The sequence below is a fragment of the Pongo abelii genome, chromosome 4 (assembly GCF_028885655.2).
Source record: "Pongo abelii isolate AG06213 chromosome 4, NHGRI_mPonAbe1-v2.0_pri, whole genome shotgun sequence".
Classification (NCBI taxonomy): domain Eukaryota; kingdom Metazoa; phylum Chordata; class Mammalia; order Primates; family Hominidae; genus Pongo; species Pongo abelii.
Window position 1 is genome coordinate 167,449,024 of NC_071989.2, and position 23,039 is coordinate 167,472,062.

General features: G+C 41.1%; 1 protein-coding gene across 7 annotated transcripts in view; it reads right to left on the reverse strand.

Moving 5' to 3' along the window:
- Positions 1-324: 324 nt before the first annotated feature.
- EBF1 (EBF transcription factor 1) overlaps positions 325-23,039 on the reverse strand; it is a 400,425-nt gene continuing 377,710 nt past the window's right edge. For 4 of the 7 annotated variants that reach the window (XM_063724363.1, XM_063724362.1, XM_063724364.1 and 1 more), the window contains exons 12-16: positions 17,526-17,591; positions 16,379-16,556; positions 15,545-15,724; positions 11,380-11,574; positions 325-2,600 (exon numbers count right to left, since the gene is read on the reverse strand). In XM_063724363.1, coding sequence (XP_063580433.1) covers positions 2,569-2,600; positions 11,380-11,574; positions 15,545-15,724; positions 16,379-16,556; positions 17,526-17,591 — 651 coding nt within the window. In that variant the 3' untranslated portion in view covers positions 325-2,568. Of the gene's footprint in view, positions 2,601-10,968; positions 11,038-11,379; positions 11,575-15,544; positions 15,725-16,378; positions 16,557-17,525; positions 17,592-23,039 lie in introns of all 7 variants that reach the window. The other 3 variants (XM_054556161.2, XM_054556160.2, XM_054556158.2) reach the window with 1 other exon arrangement.

Below are 23,039 nucleotides of genomic sequence, written 5' to 3' on the forward strand. Positions count from 1 at the left end.
CTTGTGTACATCTTCAGGCCGGCGCTTACCACGCAAATTCAGATAACCTTTCTGAGTACCGAGAAGCAATGCGTCCACCTTGCTTACATTTTCCAGTTTTTTTATTATTATTAGTCATCATTATTATTTCTCACCATGAAAAACAGCTTTCCTCCCTCCCTTACCCTCCCACAACTCCCCTCCCCCACCCACCCCAACCCATAAAAATCGCACTCTTGACAGTCTAGTGAAAACCATTGCAAAATCCATATGGGGGCATGCACAGTTGCAGCATTGTTGTAAATGATTTCTTGCTCTACTAGAAAAAGTTACATTGTCTTAAGGTAACAAAACAGTTCTTTTGTGCTTTTCGATTTCTTTGTTTTTTTTTTTTTCTTTTTTTCTTTTTCTTTTTCTTTTTTCTTAGAATGTTAGTGATGACTGACAGTTCTGGTGCACAGTTACAATGTACAAGTGAAATGAATATGATTTGCATTGTTAAGGCATCCAATCTGCTGGTTTATATTTATGTGAAAGACAGAGGAAATATACAAGCAGACTTAAGAAAGAAAGTATGTTCATTGATTTCTATGAAGTTTCTCCCTAGAATTTAATGCACAAAATGCGTCACTCCAAAGGGAGAGATTCCATGCATATTAATAGAGTAAAACAGCATTAGGGTTGTTTTGTAAGCTTCCAAAGCAAAGGATACATTTTTTTTTTAATCTACTGAACTAAATACTACAAGAATAATATGCTACTATTTTTTTTTTTGCCATATATTGGAAAAAAAACTTCTTAACTTACAAATAATACAAAAATAGACAATGACTTTTGGGTGGAAATTAAAAAAACTGAAGCATGGTTTATAACAATACTAAAAATGACTATAAATGAAATGTTTAAAAATCACATTGAAACAGCTAATACAAGTGTAGGTGACCAAACAAATACGCACTTTCCACATAGCAAACATACACAATAAAATAAATTGGGGGTGGAAGGAAGAGGAAGAAGGGAAAAGCAATGTACAAATTCGAAAGATAAATACATTATTTATATGGATATTTTACAAAATCCCCTTTAAAACAAAAAGCCTTTTAATTAACTTTGCAAGTATGTGCAAGCTAAAGGTAGTGAGCTTTTTTTCTTTGCAAAATATGCAGTAAAATCTTTTTGTGATATTGAAAAAATGTCTTAAGACATTAAAATGTATAAATAGAACAACAACTTTGGCAAAAAAATCACAAAAAAAATCTACAGTATTTATAACTACATACAAAAACACAAGAGCAAAGAAAAAAATATCAGGCAAATGCATCCTCAGAGCTTTGCTGCATCTTTGCTATTAATTCTTATTTTTAAGAACACTTCCCAGATAACGAGAGCAAAAATTCCCATAGAACAGAAAACTATGTTTTGGAGGTCTCAACCTTCTTTTCCTTTCCCCACCCCCGGTTCCCTTTAACTCTTAATTCCAAAGCACTTAACCTGTTGTTTTAATCTATTATGTTACAAATGGTAAGGGTCGACTGATAGAGGCAGTATCTTGAATGGGAAAATCGAAAATACCTGCCACATTGCTTTTATCAACTTTTGGAAGATAGGTATGAAGTCGGCATTTAGGACGAGTAAACTTTAAACTTGCAAATGGGGGAGCGTACGTGAGGTTTTGGCTTGTTAACTGGAGGGCAGAGTGTGGAATTCTGTGCCTGGACCCTGTTCCACGAAGTCTCAAAGGAGATTCTCACACAGTATGTGTGCCACCAAGCTCTCGAGAGGCCATCGGCTTCAGAAGAAACTGACTTAAGTAAAAGGAGAGAATGAGATCAGATTTAAATATGCAGTTTTAACAATCTGTCTAGAGGCACTGGATTTTCGAGTACAGGGAAAAATGTGATCACTTACATCGCGTTTTAACTTTCCAGGCTGCATTTATTTACACAGTTACTTAAGACAACAATACAAAAGAGATAAATAAGCTTGCACTGCTAAGGGGTGGCATGTTAAGTTAGATATTGAAAATGCACTGTCTGAGCTAACTACCATTTGATATGCTTTAAGGCGCAAAAGCCGACCCTTAGTTTTTCTAAAAAATCTAACTGGCATTCCTATTCTGTCCCATACAAGCTTTTTTTTTTCTTTTTTTCCTTTTTTTTTTTTTACTTTTTTGTAAATATCACCACTTCATTCTTCCTTTACACAGCTTTAAAAACATCATAAATTAAAACATGGAGTCTTATTTATAGTGTCCCTTGTATAGAGCTTTACGGTTTATAAAAGACAAATGATTGCAGAATTAAGCTTAAAAAGAAAAAGAAAAAGTGGATTTGCTTTTGTCAATACAGAATAAATATATCCCACAAATACTTGGGAGGTACAACTTTTACCAACACCCTGCACTTGCAGATCCCTCTTCCAATTTCAGTATTTGCAAGGTCGGTGATTTTGTTTGTTTAAAAATCTGCAGTTATTGTGATTCCTCTTAAAAAGGCCTGAGTTAAAAGTTCCACTCTGGGACTTGTATCAGATTACTCTCTGTAGCAGAATCCAACCTCTTCATTAATACAATTCTTCAAGGCAATTCTTTCACATAGGAGGAACAATCATGCCAGATATCGCTATGAAAGAGAAGACAGAAGTCAATGGTTTTTTTGCGTTCAAACTTCTCACTGAGAAAAATAATAAAGATTAAAAAAAAAAACAAACACCCACACACAACTATGTTGTTTGACTATTAGCCACAAATTTGCTCTCATCTTCTCTGGAATGAGTTTTTGTTATAAAATATACATGTGCTTTATTAAAAATTATAATAAATCAGCATGGGTATGTGTCTTTAACAGAACAAAATATCCTAAACATCCCTCCAAATCTGATTTCAATTTTAAGGCATAACTGGAAAGTTGCATAGTTTGAATACCACTGGGAAAGTTGCAGCTTCGAACCTTGCAAAATAGTGAGAATTTTCACTTTGTCACTCTTTTTTCCCTCCTCTTCAAATCCAAAATATAAAGAAGTGGTCCATCCGAAGTGCAAGCAATTTCTAAAAAAACATGGCTCTCCCTATCCTCTGTATTAGCACAAAAACTGAGCCACAGAGCAGAAATCTTGAGTGCCTTTGCTTAGGTCCTTAAGCTGGGAGAAGGAAATGCCAGCTACAAAAGGCCTTGTTCACTGGGAACATAAAGTTGGGAGAAAGCATAGCTGGGAGGAGAAGACAGGTTTGCATGAAACTGCAGAATGTCTTCCATATCACGGCTTCACTCAACGTTTCGGGAATGATCTGACCATATTTCCTAGAAAACTGTAGCCTGGGGAAGCTAGAGTGAGATCCTGGGAAAAAAGAAGACTGTTTGAGGTAACCAAAAATTGTTGAAAGCGTTCAAAGCTAGGAGGTCGCAGATAGTGGTATTTAGAGAACACAGAATCAGATAGGCCTGAGTCCCACCTCTGGCTTTTCTGCTGTGAAGCTCAGCTTCTGTAGCTAGAATCACAGCAACACTTAGGGTTATTGGAGAGGTGAATAAAATGACATAGGCAAAGTGCTTAGCCTGGGTTCAGCTCCTACTGAGGACCTGATAGAGGTTAGCTGCTGGGATTTTTAACCCATCACTTCTGCTACTAAACTAGCTGTGTGACCTTATGTTAATCGCTTAACTTCTCTGAGTTGTATTTGCTCTTATGTCAAATAGGCACCATCCCATGTGGCACACTTTGTATGATTGCTGGGAAGAATAAAAGGACAACTAAGAAAATTAAAACAGGGTGGAACCTTTGAAACATGTCAAGGTGAGAGAGATGCTGACATTACAAGCAAGGGGCAGCTGTCTTTGGCTCCCAATGACGGTTGAGTGTCTTGTCAGGCAGAGAGAGTCATTGCTTTCTTTTTATGGCAAATCCAAATGTAAATTAATGTTCTTGTCAGTGATGACTGCGTCTAGGAAGTGGCCCTCTTCGTTTACTATTCTGGAAGAATGTGCCTTTAAAAAAAAAAGCGAACCCCAGTACCACAAATCCTGCGAGTGGACACAGGGAGGCCACCCTGGGCTCTTAGCCCCAAGACCTCCACGTTCCTCCGGCTTCCCCACCCCCACCCCTGGCATTTTAGATTCAATTAAAACGAAACCCAAAAAGTATTTTGCCAAACACTTTTTCCGTTAATTTTTAAACCCATCTGTATTCACAAGGAAATTCAATCCACATGTGTCTGATTCATTTACACGTAAATCATCCAAATGTTGTTTTGCAAGAGCCTTTTTGCAGCCCAAAAGCTCCTGGAGTCCTTTCCATAAGCCCTCATAAGCCTTTTTTTCTTAGAAAAAGGAAGTTGTCTTTTGCCAAATGCAGACCAACTTAAACCCCCAAAGACTTGGGATCAGTTGGAAATGCAGTCCCCCTAAGATTCAAGTGAGCCCTAGGTTTGACTGAAACCAGGAGCTCAGTATTTCAGTCCAAGCCTTAACTGGAGAATTCGAGATGCTATCACTCCAAAGGCAAGGAGGCGCAGGGGGGTCTTTGCTGTGTGACAGCCCAGCATGGCTCTGCCTCCCCAAGGATCTTTTCATCCGGGCTGGAGGTGGGTCCAGGCACCTTTATTAAAGGCGGTGGGAGTTTTAAGCCTGTGGCAAAAGGTGCAAGTCTACTTTTGCTTTCCACCAAAATCTATTCTGTGTGCCTGGCATTAAAGAGCAGTTCCCTATAGTATAGTCACACAACTCAGGCAGTATCAATATGATTCAAAGCAAAGGAAAAAGCTAATTTGTTGGTGGGTGCAGCCAACATTTATTAGCTGGGCTGTGAAAACATCCCATTTGAATGGCCAGAATTAAAAAAAAAATCTAAGGCTTTTGGTACCCAAATAGTGTGTTAGATCAACTAGATTAAGCCTCCACTTAGGGCCACATTAAAAGTTCTAAAGCAAAGCTAATTGATGTGCCAATTCATAGCTAACAGCGCTTTTTATTTTGGACCATTGGGGCTGCAAACTCCAGCATCCCAAGTGCCCAGGCTGCGAACAGGAGTGAGCGAATCCCCTGGGTGGGTAAGTGAGGATGGAGGTGATGATGCCAAGGGCATGCCTGGGCAGTGACTCAGCTCCCACCAAGTGCCACTGGGCAGGAATGCCTGCTCACAGCCACTGATCTTCTGAAATATTTCAAGAGAAGCTGGAGATGTAGATTTTGTTTTTTTAAAAAAGTGAAATAGCCAAGTTTATACATGATAGCACAAAATTGAAATTAAAAGCAAATATATGGATCTAGGGGGTGGGTTTGGCCCACTCCTTTCCTACCTCACCTTCATCAGCCCACAGACTTCTCTGAGAGTCTCGTGGGAGCTATGGAACCTCTCTTCAAAAGAGGTGATGTCTTGGCACACAGTGCTGAGTATCCTTATGGGGAATCTTCATGTACCCCACTTGGACAAGACAGCATGCCATAGCATTTCTGGAACATTCTAAGGCCCATGTTGCCTACACCCAGAATTTTGCATGTAACATCAAAGCATTACTGTTCTCCAAATCCCAATCATGACTTCCTAAACTCCAAGGGCAGAACCCTTGCTGTTGAGTAAATTATGGGAAAAGATCCCTGCCTGTGGCCTCTGAGCCTAGATACCTCCAAAGAGGCCCTTTTAATAGAGAAACTCCACTGTACAACTGCCTGAAGATCTTGAGTTTTAGGAGTTGTTTTTCTTATATCTGTGCTGCAATCTGAAGATTATGTGGGTGAGAGGGATGGGTGTCTGGAGCTTGGAATGTTCCAGAAATGCCGTTGGCATGCTAACTTGCCCAAGTGGAGTGCATAAAGATTCCCATGAGGACACCACACTCAGCACCATGTGCCAAGACATCACAAGACTGTGGTGGCTCTGCCATTTTCCCCAGCAGCTGGATGATCATGTTCTCTGACAGAAGCTCAGAAAACTATTGCTTTGAGAGGCAATGCATTTTTCATTACCGTTTCCACATTTTTGATAAAAACAAAGACAAAACAAAGTTCTACAGAGCTGGAAGGGTTTGGAGTGAGAGGGTGGAATGTGGTCGTCCCCAAACCACCACATGTGTGAGAATTATGAGCTAATCACTCGGGAGGCTGAGGCAGGAGAATGGCATGAACCTGGGAGGCGGAGCTTGCAGTGAGCCGAGATCGTGCCACTGCACTCCAGCCTGGGCTAGAGAGGGAGACTCCTTCTCAAAAAAAAATAAATAAAAAAGAATTATGAGCTAATCAGGAATAGGGGGGTAAGTGAGTGGGTAAATCTTGCACCGACTGAATATGTGCATGGAAAAAATGACAATTCCATAGGATTTGGTCCTGGGCTGCATGATATCTAGGGTTGAGAAGAGCCAGCCTGAGCTTCAGCAAGGTGGAAAAGAAAAAAACATCAGTATATGGATACCATTTTTGTGAAATTACTCTGGCCTTTTTGTTTTTAATTTTTTCATGCATAGACTGTCCAGGACATGGCTAAGGTTTGGAATCACTACATCAGCTGGGGTTCCAATGGCATGTAACAGCCTTCTTGGGGATGCCTCTGTCTTGAATAAATGAAGTCCTCAGAGGCCTAAATTGCGTGAAACCCAAGCTCTAAGCAGCATAAGCTTCAGGAGAAGGGAGAGGACATCTCCATGGACAAAGACTGAGCATAGTTGGTGAATCAAGTCTTTGGCTCTGGAAAACAGACACACTTAGGTAGTCTGGGACCAGGATTTATCAATTACTTCACCTGCATAAGAGTAGAAAGCAGTATCTTTGCGTTTTTCTCCTTAAATCCAGAATACAGTTGCATTTTCCAAAGTTTTTCATATGACGTTGTGTTCTTAACACGCAGAAAAGGACTCTGTAGGCAAACAAGTTTGCCAAACTAAATGAAATAGTCATTTTTATTTAACTGCAGGATGCCCCAGAGACTTTAATTGTGGATCTCCAAGATAGTGATCCAGGGAGCACCACATTCTAAATTTTTTTGACTATCATATTTTTATTTTTTAACAGGACATTTTGTGAGGCTCCAGAAGTTGAGACTAGAGTTGCTTTTTCAAAAAAAAAAAAAAACCCCTCAGATATATGGTAACTTTTTCAAACGTTTTATCTACCTGGGAGAGAAAGCCAGCTGGAATCATGATAGAATCTGTGACTCCTACTGGTCACCGCATGTTATCCAGGACATGTCTGCCTCTGCTTCTTGGCTAAGGTTGTCCTCATTCTTTCTGCTGAAAGCGCCCCTTGCCCCCATCTCCCTGGGCCTGAATCCCACTTGTTCCTCCTTGAGCCTGTTCTGAATTCTCCTTCATCTTTCCTTCCTCTGTACTTCCACAGCTGGGTGCCCAGCCTCTCCCAGACAGATCTTCCTTATTTACTTGGGTGTCATGTCTCCCCTAATACAGGGAAAGATTTTGAGGGCAGGATTTTGTAGCCCTCATGGGCCTAATCTAGTGACTTGAATATAGAAACGTAATATAGCATAGGGGCTTAACATAGTCCAGTCAGTCTGTCTGGGCTTAAAGCCCAGGCTTCCTTGTTTGCTAGTTGTGTAAATGGCGACAAGCCAACTTAGCTTCAGTCTCAGTTTCCTCATCTGTATAACAGGGCCAATAGACAAGCTACCTTAAGGGTGGCTGGGAGCCAGGCTGGGAATAAGCCCTCTTAGTCAGTGGCTGTGTTCACCATTATCACCACCATGTGACATGGCCGTGCTTGGTTCTTGGGGAATAAACATGCGTATAGTAACCAGAGGAGACTAAGGGAGTGCTGCTGGGGAAGAGGTCTTTTAGGAGTCAGCTTTAAAAAACAGAACCATGTACAGTTAACAGAGTGGTAGTTGGAAGTAAATAGGCCTTGAAAACACTTAAATGGCCTAAATGTGGCACCTCTAAATTTGTTTACATGGACAATTTGCTTAACCAAGTCTTTGTAGTCACTTAACCTGTCTTAATGATCACAATTCTGAACTCGGTGGGTCCCAGTGAAATAGGTGCTACTGTAACATTGAAAAGGAAAAAGGTGGAATAGAACACTTCAGGGATCCTTACACCAATTCCATAACCTGCCTACATCCATTTTTTTTTTTTAATGGTAGAAATAGTTTGGAAAGTTAAAGATGAAGTAATTCTCTGAATGTCACCTTTCTCAGGGAAAACTTTTGTGGCTCAAGCAAGAGTGTCCTGAAAAACTGGTGCCCACCTAAGGCTGGGTACTCTTTGCCCTGCTGGAGATTGTGTGCAGAGGGTAAAGAGGCAAGTCCCAGAGTGTGGGCCCCACCTGCCAGCACAGCACCTGGGGGTGCAGTGGGCAGAAAGAAGAGCTTAAAGTGAGATGTTTACATTAATTTGACTTTAATTTCTCCATTCGTATGTCCATCACTGACATCTCAAAAGTAGGGATATTTGGTATATGACAGTACGAGCAAAACAAAACCATTTTCTCTCTTTCTGTCTTTCTTTTTGAAATAGTCTTGCTCTGGAGTGCAGTGGCACATTCTCGGCTCACTGCAACCTGTCTCCCAAGTTCAAGTTATTCTCCTCCCTCGGTCACCCTAGTAGCTGGAACTACAGGTCGCACCACCAGGCCTGGCTAATTTTTGTATTTTTAGTAGAGACAAGGTTTCGCCATGTTGGCCAGGCTGGTCTCAAAGACCTGACCTCAGATGATCCGCCTGCCTCGGCCTCCCAAAGTTCTGAGACTACAGGTGTGAGCCACCGCACCCAGTCCATTCTTTTTATAGTTGTTGTTTCATCATGTTCAATAGTCAGGGCATGGGATAGGGGAAAATCCAAAAAAGTCTCCTTGACATTTGTTCAATCAGAAGGAAAGGGCAGTGTCGTCCACAAAAGTGAATCCAGCACAAGGGGTGTCCCTGAGTCAGACCTCAAACCTCCCACACTGTGGCCCTGTGTTAGGAAAGGTGACAGAGAGGCACAGACTCAGCGGTTATTCAGAGAAATGGGGACAGTCTCTGTACTTTTGGGATCTGTAATTGGGTAAGAATTGAGTTAGAAAATCCCTGGGAGGACAAATGCACAAACTTTGTATATATCCCCATCCTGAAGCCATTTCATCATTACTTAAACACGCACATACCCTTATCCAGATCCTGGCTTTCAGGTGATAACCAGATCTCCTGAAACCCAGGAAGTCATAAGATCTGGGCCTAGCCCCTGTTTGCAACCACTTCTTCCTCCTTCCTAGGACCACAGGGCATGAGAAGACATTGGGCCTCCTGGGAGCTGCCCACTTCTGTCACTGTTGGCCTGTGATAGAGCCACTGACCTTCCAATAGCGGGGGCCTTTTCTTTTCCAGTGCTTCCCCTCAACTGCTGATTATAAACCCCATCATATCTTGTTTCTGATGTCAAATCTATGTTTAGCAAGGGCTGAGATTGGCAGCTCAAGAATGGTAAATTTCTGCTTTCCATATGTATGATCATTATTTAAACCTATTATAAGTTATGTTCGCTCAAGCATTATATCCCTAGTTTGCCAGCTGGAGGTGTACTGAGGGTGACAAAGCATTATTTTTAGCTGAAAGAGAATGAGATTTGCAGGAATGGGTGGCTCTACTTTGTGGAGGTGGGCATTTTCTATCATGAGTAATATTGCCTGAAATGTAGTTGCACAGGCACACTTTTTTTTTTCTTTCCTCTAAGAAGATGGATTTGCCACTGTATGTTAGAGTGCGGAAGAGCGGCGTGCTCTGTGGGGCGCTGAGTCTGGCTGTGCTGGGCAGATTTGCAAGCAGGGTTCTGAGGAGTATTTTGAAGAGTCCTTCTGGAGGCAGAAAGACAATGTGATCGGGTGCTCAGCCTCTGGGGTCACATGGCTTGGATTCCAGTTTAGCTGTCCTATTTACTAGCCATGTGACCTGGATCATATTGACCCTCAAGTTTCCCATCTGTACAATGGGACTAGTGCTGACATCATATGGTCTTCAGGAGAATCACTATATGCTCATCACAATGTAAAGCATCCAGCACACAGTATGTGTAGACAAGTATAAATATGCATGTACTTCTACATAAGAAACAGGGCTGAGACATCCCAGACATGTGCACCGCCTTCCTCACCCCTCCCTGACTTCCTGGCTGACCTCCATCAGTGAGGTGCCAGCCACCAAGGGAAGACACTGTGGAAACCTTTGTATGGCTGGGCTTAAGGGCACAGACTCTGATGGCACTTACATTCATCTCCACCGTTTAACCGACTATGTCTGTGGTCAGGTATTTACCCTCTTTAAGTTTCCATTTTATCATTTGCACAATGAAGACCATAATGGCCCTCATACTTTAGGAAGATGTGAGGATTAAATGGTATAAAATCTGCTCCATGCATAGGACAGCTCCAGGTACACTGTTCCGTGCTCCATAAATGGTGGTTGACTAGTTTATTAATCTTATCTCCCTACCAGCTGCCTTAGGAACCCTGGCTATGTCTCTTTTAGCACCTCTGAGTAATATTTAGGAGATGAATGTTTGAGTCTGAGTTTGAAGTCAGCTTCTGCCATGTACCAGCTATTAAAAGTCAGGCAGTTTCATAACCTCTCTAACCTTTAGTTTTCTCATCTGTCATGTAGGAGATATGAATACCTACCACACAATCCTGCTGGGGGCAATGAATGAGGTTGTGCAGGTCTCAACACATGACACACAACACAGTGCTGAGCTCATAAGAAAAATGTAAGAAATGGTGTGCTCAGTTTTAAAAGGTGGGTAACATTTTATTCTGAATGGAAAGGTCATTTCAACTCTTAGCAACTATTTTATTTTCCACATGCAATGGTGGGAAAGCGACTGAACAATTTTAGTATGAATCAGAATACTCTAGTGGTGTTCTGGGGTTTCTTAATCCCAGAAGGAAGTCTTTGGCCTTTGGTCTATGATGATCTAACTTTAGGGCTCTGATCAAGTTATGGCTCACCCCCTCCCTGTTATCGGCCCCGCACACGTTCACTCTGACACAGGCAACAGGAAGGGAAGGTTGAGTGACCTACTTCAGGAGAAGGCCAGTCCTGGGAGAGACCCTGCACTGGAGAACTTGCTAGAGTCCACAAAAGACTGATCTGATAATGGCGACCACAGGGAATGAAAGAGGAGAAAAGAGAAATGATGCTGTTAGTCAGTAGCAACAGTATTCTCAAGCAAATCCCGGGCCTGAGCAGAATTGCCGAAGTTGGAGAGAGGACTTCTTGAGCACCTCCAGCAGAAGAGAGATGAGTATGGCCAAGGGCCAAGGGCCAGGGCTGAGGAGAGCAAATACAAAGGAACAGAAGAGATAAGGGCAGAGAGAATCAGGCGGGGCCCAAGGCTGATCCCCTCAGCAATGGCGATGCATCTGCTTCAGGCCCTGGGAGGGTGAAGTCAGGGCACTGAATCTGGATTGGCAGGTGGGGCCTGGGGCTTACCTTGCAGGCTGTTCCCGTTGGTGCTGGTGCAGGTGGGAGGTGGGGAGGTCTGGGGTCTGACGACTGGTGCGAAAGCACTCTTCTGTTTCACGGCTGAGACCATGTTGGCTGGTGAGAAGGAGAAGATGCCCGAGGAGCTGCTGCAGTTGGAGGGGAGGCTTGTGGAGGAGGCCATGGTGGGGCTGGATGGCACTACTGAGAGGGGCAATGAGAAAGAAGAAATCAGTGCCTCTCATGGCATCCTGAAGCAAAGAAGCTCAGATCCACCCCTCACCCAGCCACTTTGCTCTGCCCTGCTCAGATGATGCTTCCAGCACAAACCTTCCCTGAATTCGCAGGCTGTCATCCACTTTCACTATACAGAACTTAGCATGTGCTACCTTTCATTACTGGGGATCTTTTATGTGTTTATTGTGGGGCCACTGTGTGCCAGGCAGAGTGCTAGGCACTGGGGTCATCAGCAGCAATTGCCATTAAGGGAAAATGACCCCTGGTCATCAGCCCAAGGCACTAACCAATCCAAATGCACTGAGTGCCTTTATGGGGCAGAACACAGAGCCACCATCCTCAGAGTATTCCAGGCCAGGAAACAAAAGTGCAACACCCTCTTATGAGGGAGAGAGTAGCACAAAACAGTGACAAAGGTGAACATAGCCATCTCAGTGGAGGCAGGGATGGGAAATCAGAGAAGACTTCATAGAAGAGGTATCAGGGGATGCATCCCAGGTAGAGCCTAAACTAAAGTTCTAGGAGAGGGGCTGGGGTAGGGGGAACCAGGAAGAAGCCAGCTTGAGAGGATGGCCACCAGACTGCCACATGCAGCATTTGTGAAAAATGCAGAACTCTACAAGTTCCAAATTCTTTATATCCGCCATGGGATATACTTGAATGTTTGGGAATTAATAAGCAGTAGGATCAGAGCCTTACATAAATGCTCACACTTTGGTAGTGGTAGGGATGCAGATAACCAATAATGGGAAAACTGTGGCAACTCAGAGAAAACCTAGCAGCTTGGGGATATGAAAGAACTCGGTAGATGTACATTCTCTACCTACCATGATCCTCTTGGCCTGGCCTCTCATCTTTTGTTCCAGGCTAATAATCTCTCGGTTATTTTAGGAGACAGAGTTTTCACATACACTAAGTCAAGACTAATATTTTCATACACTCGCTTTCTATTTCCTCCATTTCCTGCAGGAAAGTGTGTATCCTAGATATTTCTTCTATTTTATTATTTTTTCACACAACTTAATAAAACATCAGATATTGTTTTATCATTCACAAGAATCTTCACGTCTTTTTCATCTTGTCATGGGCAATGCAACCTTAAGTCGGGGCCTATCACATATTTTTTTTTTACAACCGAGGAAGTGAAGCAAGCTGGGACTCAGAAAGTAGTGTAGCAGCTAGCCCAACGGCCATAGCTAGAATGCACTGAAGCAAGGAATCACGCCCAAATTTGGAGCTCTTTCTGCTAAGCTACCCTGCAAAGGAAACAGATCTCCAGGGGGAAAAGCCTCGTTCCCATGAGCCCACCAGAGTCCAAGGAGCTGTTTGGGTGGCCTTATCCTTTGGAAAGTGGGAATCCAATTGGTCATAGGCAACAATTGCCATCAGGGGAAAATGGCCCCTTCTAATCAGTCCGAGGCACTACCTAATCCACACTCACTGAGTGCTGTTGGGGGCAGAATGCAGAGCCACCATCCTCAGAGTTTTCACAAACATTTTCTAAACTGTACTTTTTCTTTTAATGAGGCCAGCATTTTTATACATCTCTTAGGATTTGTGAATGTGAAAATATGCTCAATAATAACACCCATTTAAATTGCAAAACTCCTGCACTGGAGGTTTGATTTTTAAATATTCGTAGACTTGAAATCCTGCTGGTTCACTGAGGAAGGCAATTAATCTCATTGGCAAATGCGATCATTATGTGTATTTAGAGGTGGGGAGTTGTGGGGCGGGGGGCCAGTTAACAGAGGTAGGGGTAAAATATAGTCAAGCAGCTCCATTTGTTATAACATTATTAGTTATCAGCCACCACACCAGAAAGTGTGTTCACCAGTGGAATGTCTTATTTTTTTATTCCATCGGAATTTTTTAACATGAGTGCTTTATGAATAATTAAATATTACAGAGGCAAAAATTCAAATCAACTGGGCTTTGTGTTTATTGTTTTATTTGCATTTGTGCAGATAAAACCGTCCCATCTGAGAGCCTATTTGAGAATTTAATACTATATTTGTGAGCACTGAGAAAATCAATTAATGGAAATTAAATGTTCAAAGTTTCACAGTCTGACAGATGCATTCTCAGGCTGAAGCGGCTGAGCGTCTGCACAGGCTTGGGGAGGAGAGCATTCCAAGCCCCTAAATTGAATTGCTACCATACAGCAATTAGTTTATTGATTTAATTAAGAATGCCAACTTTTAATTTTCAGGTCATGATCGAAACATTTTCTGATTGAATAAATGGGAGAACACTGAAATTACAGATTTCTATGAGAAACAATCTTTTGATAAATCAAAATCTAATGTGAAACTGATCCTAAACATTGACTTGTGAGTAGACAGACAAAATATATGCAGATTATTTGGGGAGTTATAAATGTTCAACAAACTACAGATTCCAAACTAAGTAGAAACGTGTAATTTTGTGGACCTTGAGCAGAAAAATTCACCCAGAAAGTAAAAGTCTGTAAGTACATTTTCAGAAATAACTTCTCTTACATGGCAAGAATGATCTTTCCTCTTTCAAAGAACTAGAACAATCCATACTTTCACTATGAGAGAGGGCATCATTTGTAGTATTTTTAGCCAAGACTCCTTAAGAAATCATGAATATTCTTTTATTTAATGGCACGTCTATCTATCCTTCTACAAATATCTAAGAGTTTGGCCACATTTTACACATCAGAAGAGTCACTCGCAACGTCCAAGATGAACTTCAAAGTCAGAGCGAGATCAAGAGATTGTGAGGACATGGGTTATGACATTTTATAGATAAGGAGGCCGGTTCTCTGAGGTTCTTTAGAAGCAATATAAATGTGCCAAAATTTTTTTGTAGGCAAACTTCTTTAAGGCAGAGACAAGGCACCAAAGAACATTTTTTGTATGTGTATGTGGTTTTCTTTTTCTTTTTTTTAATCTTGCCAGATTTCTGGAAAAAAGTGTGTTTTGATTTGTTGTTGTTTTAAATATACACCAAACACAAACAAAGGGGAAAAATCCAAGCATTAAAAAATAAAGGAGTCATATGTGTGTTCACTAGTGGAATGTCTGTTTTTTATTCCATCGGAATTTTTCAACATGAGTGCTCTATGAATAATTATGAAGGGAGAGAAGTTAAGTTTTAGACTATCGTTACTATGTTATACCACCACCACCACGTTATTATCTTTGCATCACTATGATTATTAGATTTACTAAATGTTCCTCCATGTGTCCGCCATCAGGACAAGCTCACTGTATGCGTTATCTTCTCTATGTCTCACAACACTGGATGGGGTGGGTGCTAGTTGCTTCCCAATTTTACAGATGAGAAAATTGAGGCTTGGAGAGGAAAGGAACTTGCTTCCTTTTATGTCTAAAATAATCAGATGAAACAAGACAAAACTAGTAGATGTTTTGGGATTAAGTAGATGACAAATATGGTGTCCTCACTGTTTATGGGGTTTTTTTGTTTGCTTTTTTTTTTTCTTTGAGACGGAGTCTTGCTCTGTCACCCAGGCACTGGAGTGCAGTGGCACAATCATGGCTCACTGTAACCTTGAACTCCTGGGCTCAAGCAAACCTCCTGCCTCAGTTTCCTGAGTAGCTGGTGGTAACTGGTAGAAGTGGGAGTTAGTAACTGGGAGAAGCGGGAGTCAACCCATCTTCATCTAACTCCGAGCATGGGTTCCTGAAGCGACCTCGTACAGCTGCTTTGGACGGTAGCAACATTCTGACTGTTACGGAGACTTTGTAGGAAGGAAGGTGAGCACTGGAGAGCAGAGATTCCTGCTGGAGATGACGGTGCCTTTAGCACCATCACCCAGGGGAGTGCCTTGCAGGAGGGAAAGATGGGGGCCCTCAGACCGAGAAGCCCTGCCCACTGGGCCACATGGCACGATGCCAAGTTCTTCTAGCGAAACGTGCAGGAACGCAGGACACACATCTCTACTTACTGGCATAGGGGGAGTTGGCAGCTGAGCCGTTGAGGAAGGTGGGGGAGCCGCCCAAATTGGACATGGCGGCAGAGCCATATCCGTTCATGCTCGTGGTGACGGAGTTATAGTTGGTCTGCTGGGGAGTGGTGCTCGGCACGTACCCGTGTGGTGATACGCTGCTTGAGTTGCGGGTGAAACCTGAGGGGTGGGGGCAAAACCGGAGGTGAGGGTGGCATTCAGATGGTGGCAATCCTGGAAGACTCGGGGAAAGGAAGGTCTCTGTTTCTGGCCCCGCCGCCGCAACCCAGAGGGAAGGGATTGGGTGATTCATGTGCGTGGGTTGGTGGTGCTAGCTCTGTGATTAAAATGGGAAGTGAGCAAAAGACACGTTTCTTAGGAGATCATAAATACTTAGCAGGGCCGTGAGAAATGGCAATACTGGGCCTATAAATTAACATTTTAGAGCAGAAATAAATCCCGATCTAAGAGATGTACCTTGGAGTTAACAGGTTCCTATTCCCTGAGCAAGAATGATGTGCTTTGGGCCCTCAAAACTTTAATTCCATCCCTCTTTGCGATCTGTCATTCATGGTTTATGGTGAAAAGTCAAATGTAGAGAGATAGCTAAATGCATGCATCCTTTCTAGCCCTTTATATTAGATTACCAGAATGATAGCTAGGACCAACATTGTACAATAATATCTTATACACACAAACTAAGAATCTCCCTTTTGGGATGAAAATAATTTTTTAATGTAAAAATTGTTCATGACCAATAAATGAGGAGATGGGGTGCTTAAGGTTGGGGAGGGAGAGGGAAAAGGGGAGGGAAGAGAAAAGCAAGCTTCTGACCCTGATTGGTGGCTTGTGATGCCTCGGAGACATTCACGGCCAGTTGTCCACTGAACGAATTCACGCCCATCATCCCTGCGTGGACCGAGGTGTTAGCAAGGGCAGGGAGTTGGTTGTGGTTGCGGGGAACACTGTATAGGGCCTCGGCAATGTCGGCCGCTCTCTTCAGAATGATTTCCTGAAAAGTCAAAGGAATATCCCCTTTAGCTGCCCCCAATCATATTCCCAATAATACCATTTTTTCAGTGCCAGGTACCGTGCTCAGGGTTTTCAATGGTCAGCTGCATTAACTTCTGTGACCCTCATGACAAACCTGTTAAATTAGTCTCACCATCATCATGCCCGTATCCCAAATGGGGAAACTGAGGCTCAGAAAGTAAAAAACCTCACCTAAGGACGCTCACCTACGTAAGAACAGAGCTGAGATTCATAAGCCCATTTGTCTGACTTTGAAAGTCCATTATCTTAACTATGCCTTCATACTACCCTACAGTCCATACAGGACAGCACCATGGGGTTCTCCATCCTTCCCAATAACATGTAGGAAGTCTAAGTACCCAGGGGGAAAGGAAGAGAGGCTGCAATTCATCTCCCCTGTTGATGTTAAGGGAAGGCTGTAGATGACTACCTGCATTCCTGAGTATTAATGGTACTGTGTCCCCCAGACATTGACTCAGGTTACATGAAAAAGGAGTGAATGGTTTGTTAGACTCAGTTTCCTAAGCTATGTGAATCTTATACATGCAGTTCTATGAAACAGAAGCAGACAATACTATTCAGGCCTTATTATACTTTTTGGAGAAAAAATTAAACCCTCTTTCTCTTCCTAAATTTGCTTGAAAACCTGAGAGAAATAAAATAAAGCACCAGTAACTCTCCTCTTCAATTACAAAGTATGTTCCCACTAAAGATTAGTTTTAAATGGAGTACCTTTTCCAATACAGAAAATGATTCAGTGGAAAGGGCAATAAAAGGTTTACAAAAGAGAGTATTGAATCATCTTGCAACATGTTATATCTGAATTACTTATACTCTTAACTCATGCACATGGCTTTTATATTGTTTGTGCTTTCTCATTACGATGGGGAATCTGAGATCTTTAATTGCATGTGGCAGTCCACACAGGCTAGAAACCCACAGCGCTCACCTGGTTGTTGTGTGGCATCCCATACAGTGCTTCTACCAGATCTGCAGCCCTTTTGAGTATTACTTCCTGTCAAGAGAAAAGCAGATAACAATCCTTTGAGTGAAGGCAGGTTGTCGTTATCTTTTGACATGATCACGTTCCAGTCCCTCTGGCCATACTTTGCCAAGGCACTGCTATAAAGGCCGTAGCTTGAGGAACCCCAGAAGGGCGTTAAATCACCAATTTATCCCTGTTCACATACACACTTAATTGAGTCAAAAGGTGAGCATCATTGGTACTGCAAGATAAAATACATCACTCAATAGTCTGCCATAGGCATGATAAAGCACTCATATGTTTATTGCTGAATACAATTCCTAGGTCATTTACTAGATTACTACAATCGATGTCATTCAGTGCGTGGTATGAATCCCTAAGATGTGTTTATTTTGCACTTAATTGCTTATTCCAGGAACCATGACCTTATCAGACAGGTCATTTTCGAGGAATTTCCAATCAATCTTCAGCTACTAGAAGCATGTAGTATTAAACTTCTTTTGTTTATCTCTCTTGGATGGCAGAGCCATAATATAAGAGGGTGATGTAGGAAACCCACATACTGAGGCAATGCACTGTTTGTCAAAAACTCTTATGAAAGGACTCCACTGTCTCAGAAGCCCCTTCTGCACCAATTTTCATTACTGGCAGTATCTATTTCTTTTATAGCAATTATTTGCTATTTCAGTATCATTTGTGATTTCCCCCATTTGCTCATTCATCCTCATCCTAGATAGATGCTTGGCTACTCATTCCAGTTGAAGAAAAAATATCTCCCTCTTTTTACTTAGGTGGACTTCCGTATTTAGCCTGCATGCTTGGTTCTAATAATAGGGAGTACTCTACAAAGTGAGTGTGGTGCTAATATTTTTGGTTCTAACTAAAAGAAATCACTCTTTTCATTTTTCCCTAATTTTCTTCAGATTCATTTCCACTAGAATGTGAAAAGAAAAGCAAAGTTAAGCTTGATGCATGTAAAAGGTAGGGGCTTGTCAGAGAACCAAACGTAAGGGTGTGGTAGGATCATCAGAGGTGATTTGCATGAAGATATGTTTACCATTTTTGGCTGTAGGTAAAGTTTCAAACAGAAGTGTAACTTTAAATATTTTACACAATAGATTTCTACATGGAGAAGCAGTGCTGTTCAATTTTCACAGACTGCAGTCACTGATCAGAAAATAGGGAGATAATCGCATTCATTTTGCTGTCACCATAGCCTCTTCAAAAATCCTTGAACAACTCTTGAAATGACAAGCTTTTAGATACATATTAGCATTTTTCAATTTTAAATTCTCTATAATATAAGATAAAGTAGTTGTCATACTACAGTAACTACTTATGACATATCTAATGTCCTAAATTCAAAAATAAGATAGTGGAGTTTTCAGTTCTCAATAAACATTTATGCTTGCCTTAAGCTGATAGACCCCCTTTATAAAACAGTTTAGTTATTTTTCGTGTAGGGAGTAAAGAACATTATATAATCAAAGGGGTTTGAACCAATACATCTGAAATCATTTCTTTATTTTTTAATGTAAGCTACAAGCTAATTTACCACTTTTTGTTTGCCGTAGTGTCTGACCACAGCAGTTAATAATTTACTATTGTACGGGCACACTAAACCCTATCCCCAGATCAAATTCAGCCTGTGTTGCCTTCACTAAAACCTCTTGGCTTTATCTGGCTCTTAGGAAAGATGAAAACAAAAAACAGGATCAAGTGAGTTTATTTACTAAGATTAGACTTCTCTAGGCCTATGTTCATTTATTTCTCCAAATAAATATTTATGCCAGTGTTGGGGCTTGGCAGGGAAGGTATTTTCCTTTCTTTCCATTTTAGGGGGGAGAAAAGCAAGCCTTCTGTTTGTCAAAAGCATGATGAGGCACAGAAAGAAACTGTACTTGTGAACTTCACTCTTGTAACACTATAATTGAGGACTTAGAGCAGTGTACCTTATTTTAATTAATTTCACAGAAGCAGAGAGGAGGGAAGTTCAAAATTAAACTCCAAGATCTTTGAAGTTTTCATAAGCCTGAAAACATACCATCTATCAGTATATATGATATATCCTTGGTGATAGAGTTTTTCAATGACATAATCTACTTTTTTTTTCTCCTTATATCGATATCCAGAGCTCTCATCCCCATTTAATTGTTTGAGAATAAAACACGTGGAACTTGTTTCCTAAAGGAGCATCCTTCTTTGATCCATGATGCTGCCTTCTTTGATCCACCATGCTGGGGCATGTTTTCCCATTGAGTACACTGCCATAGGTAGGTCATCAGCACAGCATCACTTCAGGCCAGCAGTCTTGGATTTGAGGAGTGTGAACCTGGATTTCTTGTCCTGAAAGGGACATGCTTAAATAATATCTTACCCATTAAAAAATATCCTTCACTGTAGAATCAACTTGTAAGGATTTAAGAAAGACTTGGTTCAGCTTTGCCCATGTGATTCGGCTTCTATTAGTTATTTCTGAAAATGGGAAGGAGAAAGGAAATTTCTGGGTCCTCTATGAGTTAGTGCAATGGACCTGCAAGGTGCTTGGATTTCAGTGACCAGAAAATTGCTCTCACCTCCATGTCATTATGCTCCCAGTGAACTAGCCCCCAAGCGTGTTTGTGTTGGGGATCTAATATATTGCCTTTCAATCAGAGCTGAGAGCCACTGAACACACAGACAGAACATGACGAGCAGGTCAGGAAAGCAATAAAGATTTTACAGAGCTGTCCAAGGTGCTAAATTTACTCAATAATGGGTTTGGCACCATAGTGTTAACCTCTCATTTACTACCAGTTTGAGGGACTAAATTGAAGTAGCTGACTTCATTTACCTTGAAATGTATATTTTATGACATTATGTAAGTAGATTGAAAGGGCACTGCAGTTTTAACAATTTAAAGGCTAAAGCATGTTTAAGATGAAACTTGAATATTTATTGTATATTGCACTTAAAGTATATAGAATGTTAAAATGTATTGATTAAATTTGTAAAAGGCATTATAAAAATGACAGGTAGTATAAAAGATGTATGCCTTTTAAAATCAAATTGATAGTGTATGCCATCTCTTCTGTGGTCACAAGTGTAATTTTTTTGCAGTTTTATATGGTAATTTGAAAAATCTGTAATTTCACATTAGGAAATGATTGAGCCTTGGATGTTAAAAAAAGAAATTTCCCATAAGGGGAAGAGCTGGATGTTTCGTATAATCTTTTGTCTCTAAAATTGTTCTTAAATTCTTATTTTTTGTGGCATTAGGCAGGAGCACAGTCTAAGGATCTTTCATTTTAATATGCAATTTTAATATTTCTGAAAAGAAAGAGCACTTGACTAGTACTAATATCTAATGTTTCAAGGCATTTATTTGTCAGGGGAGATTTTCTCTTCTTTTCCTAATGTTTAAAACGTCTCCCTGCTTGCAATTTCAAACATAAGAGTGGATATTAGACAATTCCAAGATAATTAATCCTATCCTTGGATTTTTTTTTTTAAAAAAAATCCCTTTTGGGAATTAAAAAGACAAATACTAGCATCCTAAATATTGAAAAGCCCCAGAGTCTCCTTGGAGGTAATGTTTGTTCTCCAATCTATATCCTGAGTCAGACAATTTTTCTGTTCATGGCCTTGGATTTATTCTCTCTTAAAGATACAAAAAAGCTTTACTCCTTAAAAACAACAATTACTTTTCACTGATTGATTTCATCTCACTGAGATGAAATATCAAAACGTGGCTTCACCTGTCTTGCTATGACCATAGGTTGATGGTTATGTGGGTGGGGGTCTATGGAGAAAAATGTTGGATACATTATTCTTACTCTATTTAGAGTCTACAGAAATGTTAGGGAGACCGAAGGAGGAATGGGGTTCCAAGAAACAGTTCACATGTAGCTGGCATGGGTTTTACTTATATTTTGGAAGCTTTATAATAAAAATGCTGAATGGGTTACAAATATAAAGGGAAGATTCAGCTTTACTTTCTGCTTTGCAACCCAAACAATTAGCAAATATTGTTTGAGCTTCTTGTTGCCCTTGTCTGTCATCATATGTGGATCTTATTCTCCAGCAACTTTCAGGGCACATTATCTTCCCAGCACCGACCTACAAAGTTTGATGAGAGTCACAAAAGATTGTTGCCATCATTTGGTCCTACCAACTTTATCCAGTCATTTCTCCCTATGTATTTGAAGAACTGCTCTCTATGCTTGTCCTCCCCAGACTAGAAGTAAAACATTTGGCTCCTTTCTATCTCCATACCTTCACTCCTTTTGCCTTCCCCTTTTTTTGGAGGGAATGCTGGCTTCAATCTGTGCCCATTGACAATGCCTCTCTCCATCCTCTGAAGCCTCGTACTGAAGGGGATCGTGATGGTATGGTAATAAAGGAGATTGCTCTCATTTATTGAAAGTGGAACAAGATTCATAGAAAGCCTCTTAAGGTATTCTTTCTATTACCATCTGGCAGATGAGGAAACTGACACTCAGAGAGGTCAGCTAACTTTCCCAAAGTTTCCACCGCTGACTAGTGGCTGAGCATGGATTCAACCCCAGGCCTGTTAGACATCAGAGCCTGGCTCTTGAAAATCACACTGTTCTGTCAGAAATAATTCCACCTTCACTGATACCTCAGCTCCTAATATCTCTATTTCCTCTGAAAAAGAGTGCTGACCATCTGTGTCACCCAGCATAGCACAGAAGTACATACTGAGAGGTCATTCTGCTCTGATCTGAAGTGTGTTAGTCTTCATTCATTCTCCATAGCTAGACTGCAGACTTTTTGAGGCCAGTGATAGGTTCTTAATCTCCTTATCTAAGCTTCTACCATAATGTTTAGCAAACCACAAGTCTTGAGAAATTCATGTTGATGTGTTATTCTAAGATACAGTTACTGATTTTTAAAAGTACACACTTAATTTGTACGATGAAATGACAAAGTCATATTTGGCATGGTTTATAAAAGTAGAAGACTTAAATTTGGTGTTCCATTTAGCTACAGACTCTTAAATCCAATATATAAATTCCCAAAGGTCAAGTTTTGATCACTGTGAGTTTTTTTATGTCACTTTTTTATGAATTTGCTCTTTCATTCCTGCTGGCTTGGACTTACATTTTAATTTCATGATTAATACAATGAATCATGTCTAGTACAGACATTATCTCAAGTTATAGGCTGCTAGCAACATGAGGTTGGTCTTTATGGTCCTCAGCCTTTTATTAGCTGTACTCTTAGGCCCTTGGAAATAGTTAGGTATTTGCACATTCATAGAAAGACACATTGGGAACCAGGCGTATCATGACAAATATGCAGACATAGTTAACTCATCTTCTATTTTATGAGTTAAAAATCTTAGGATTATTCACCATCTGTGGGAGTCTTCTCTTTAGCCTTTGACCTGAAATCTATAGCTAATAAGCTCAAGTTCACTGGCCACATCTAGCCTCCTGGAGTGAAGGGAAAGGTTGTCTAACTGGCCAATACTAG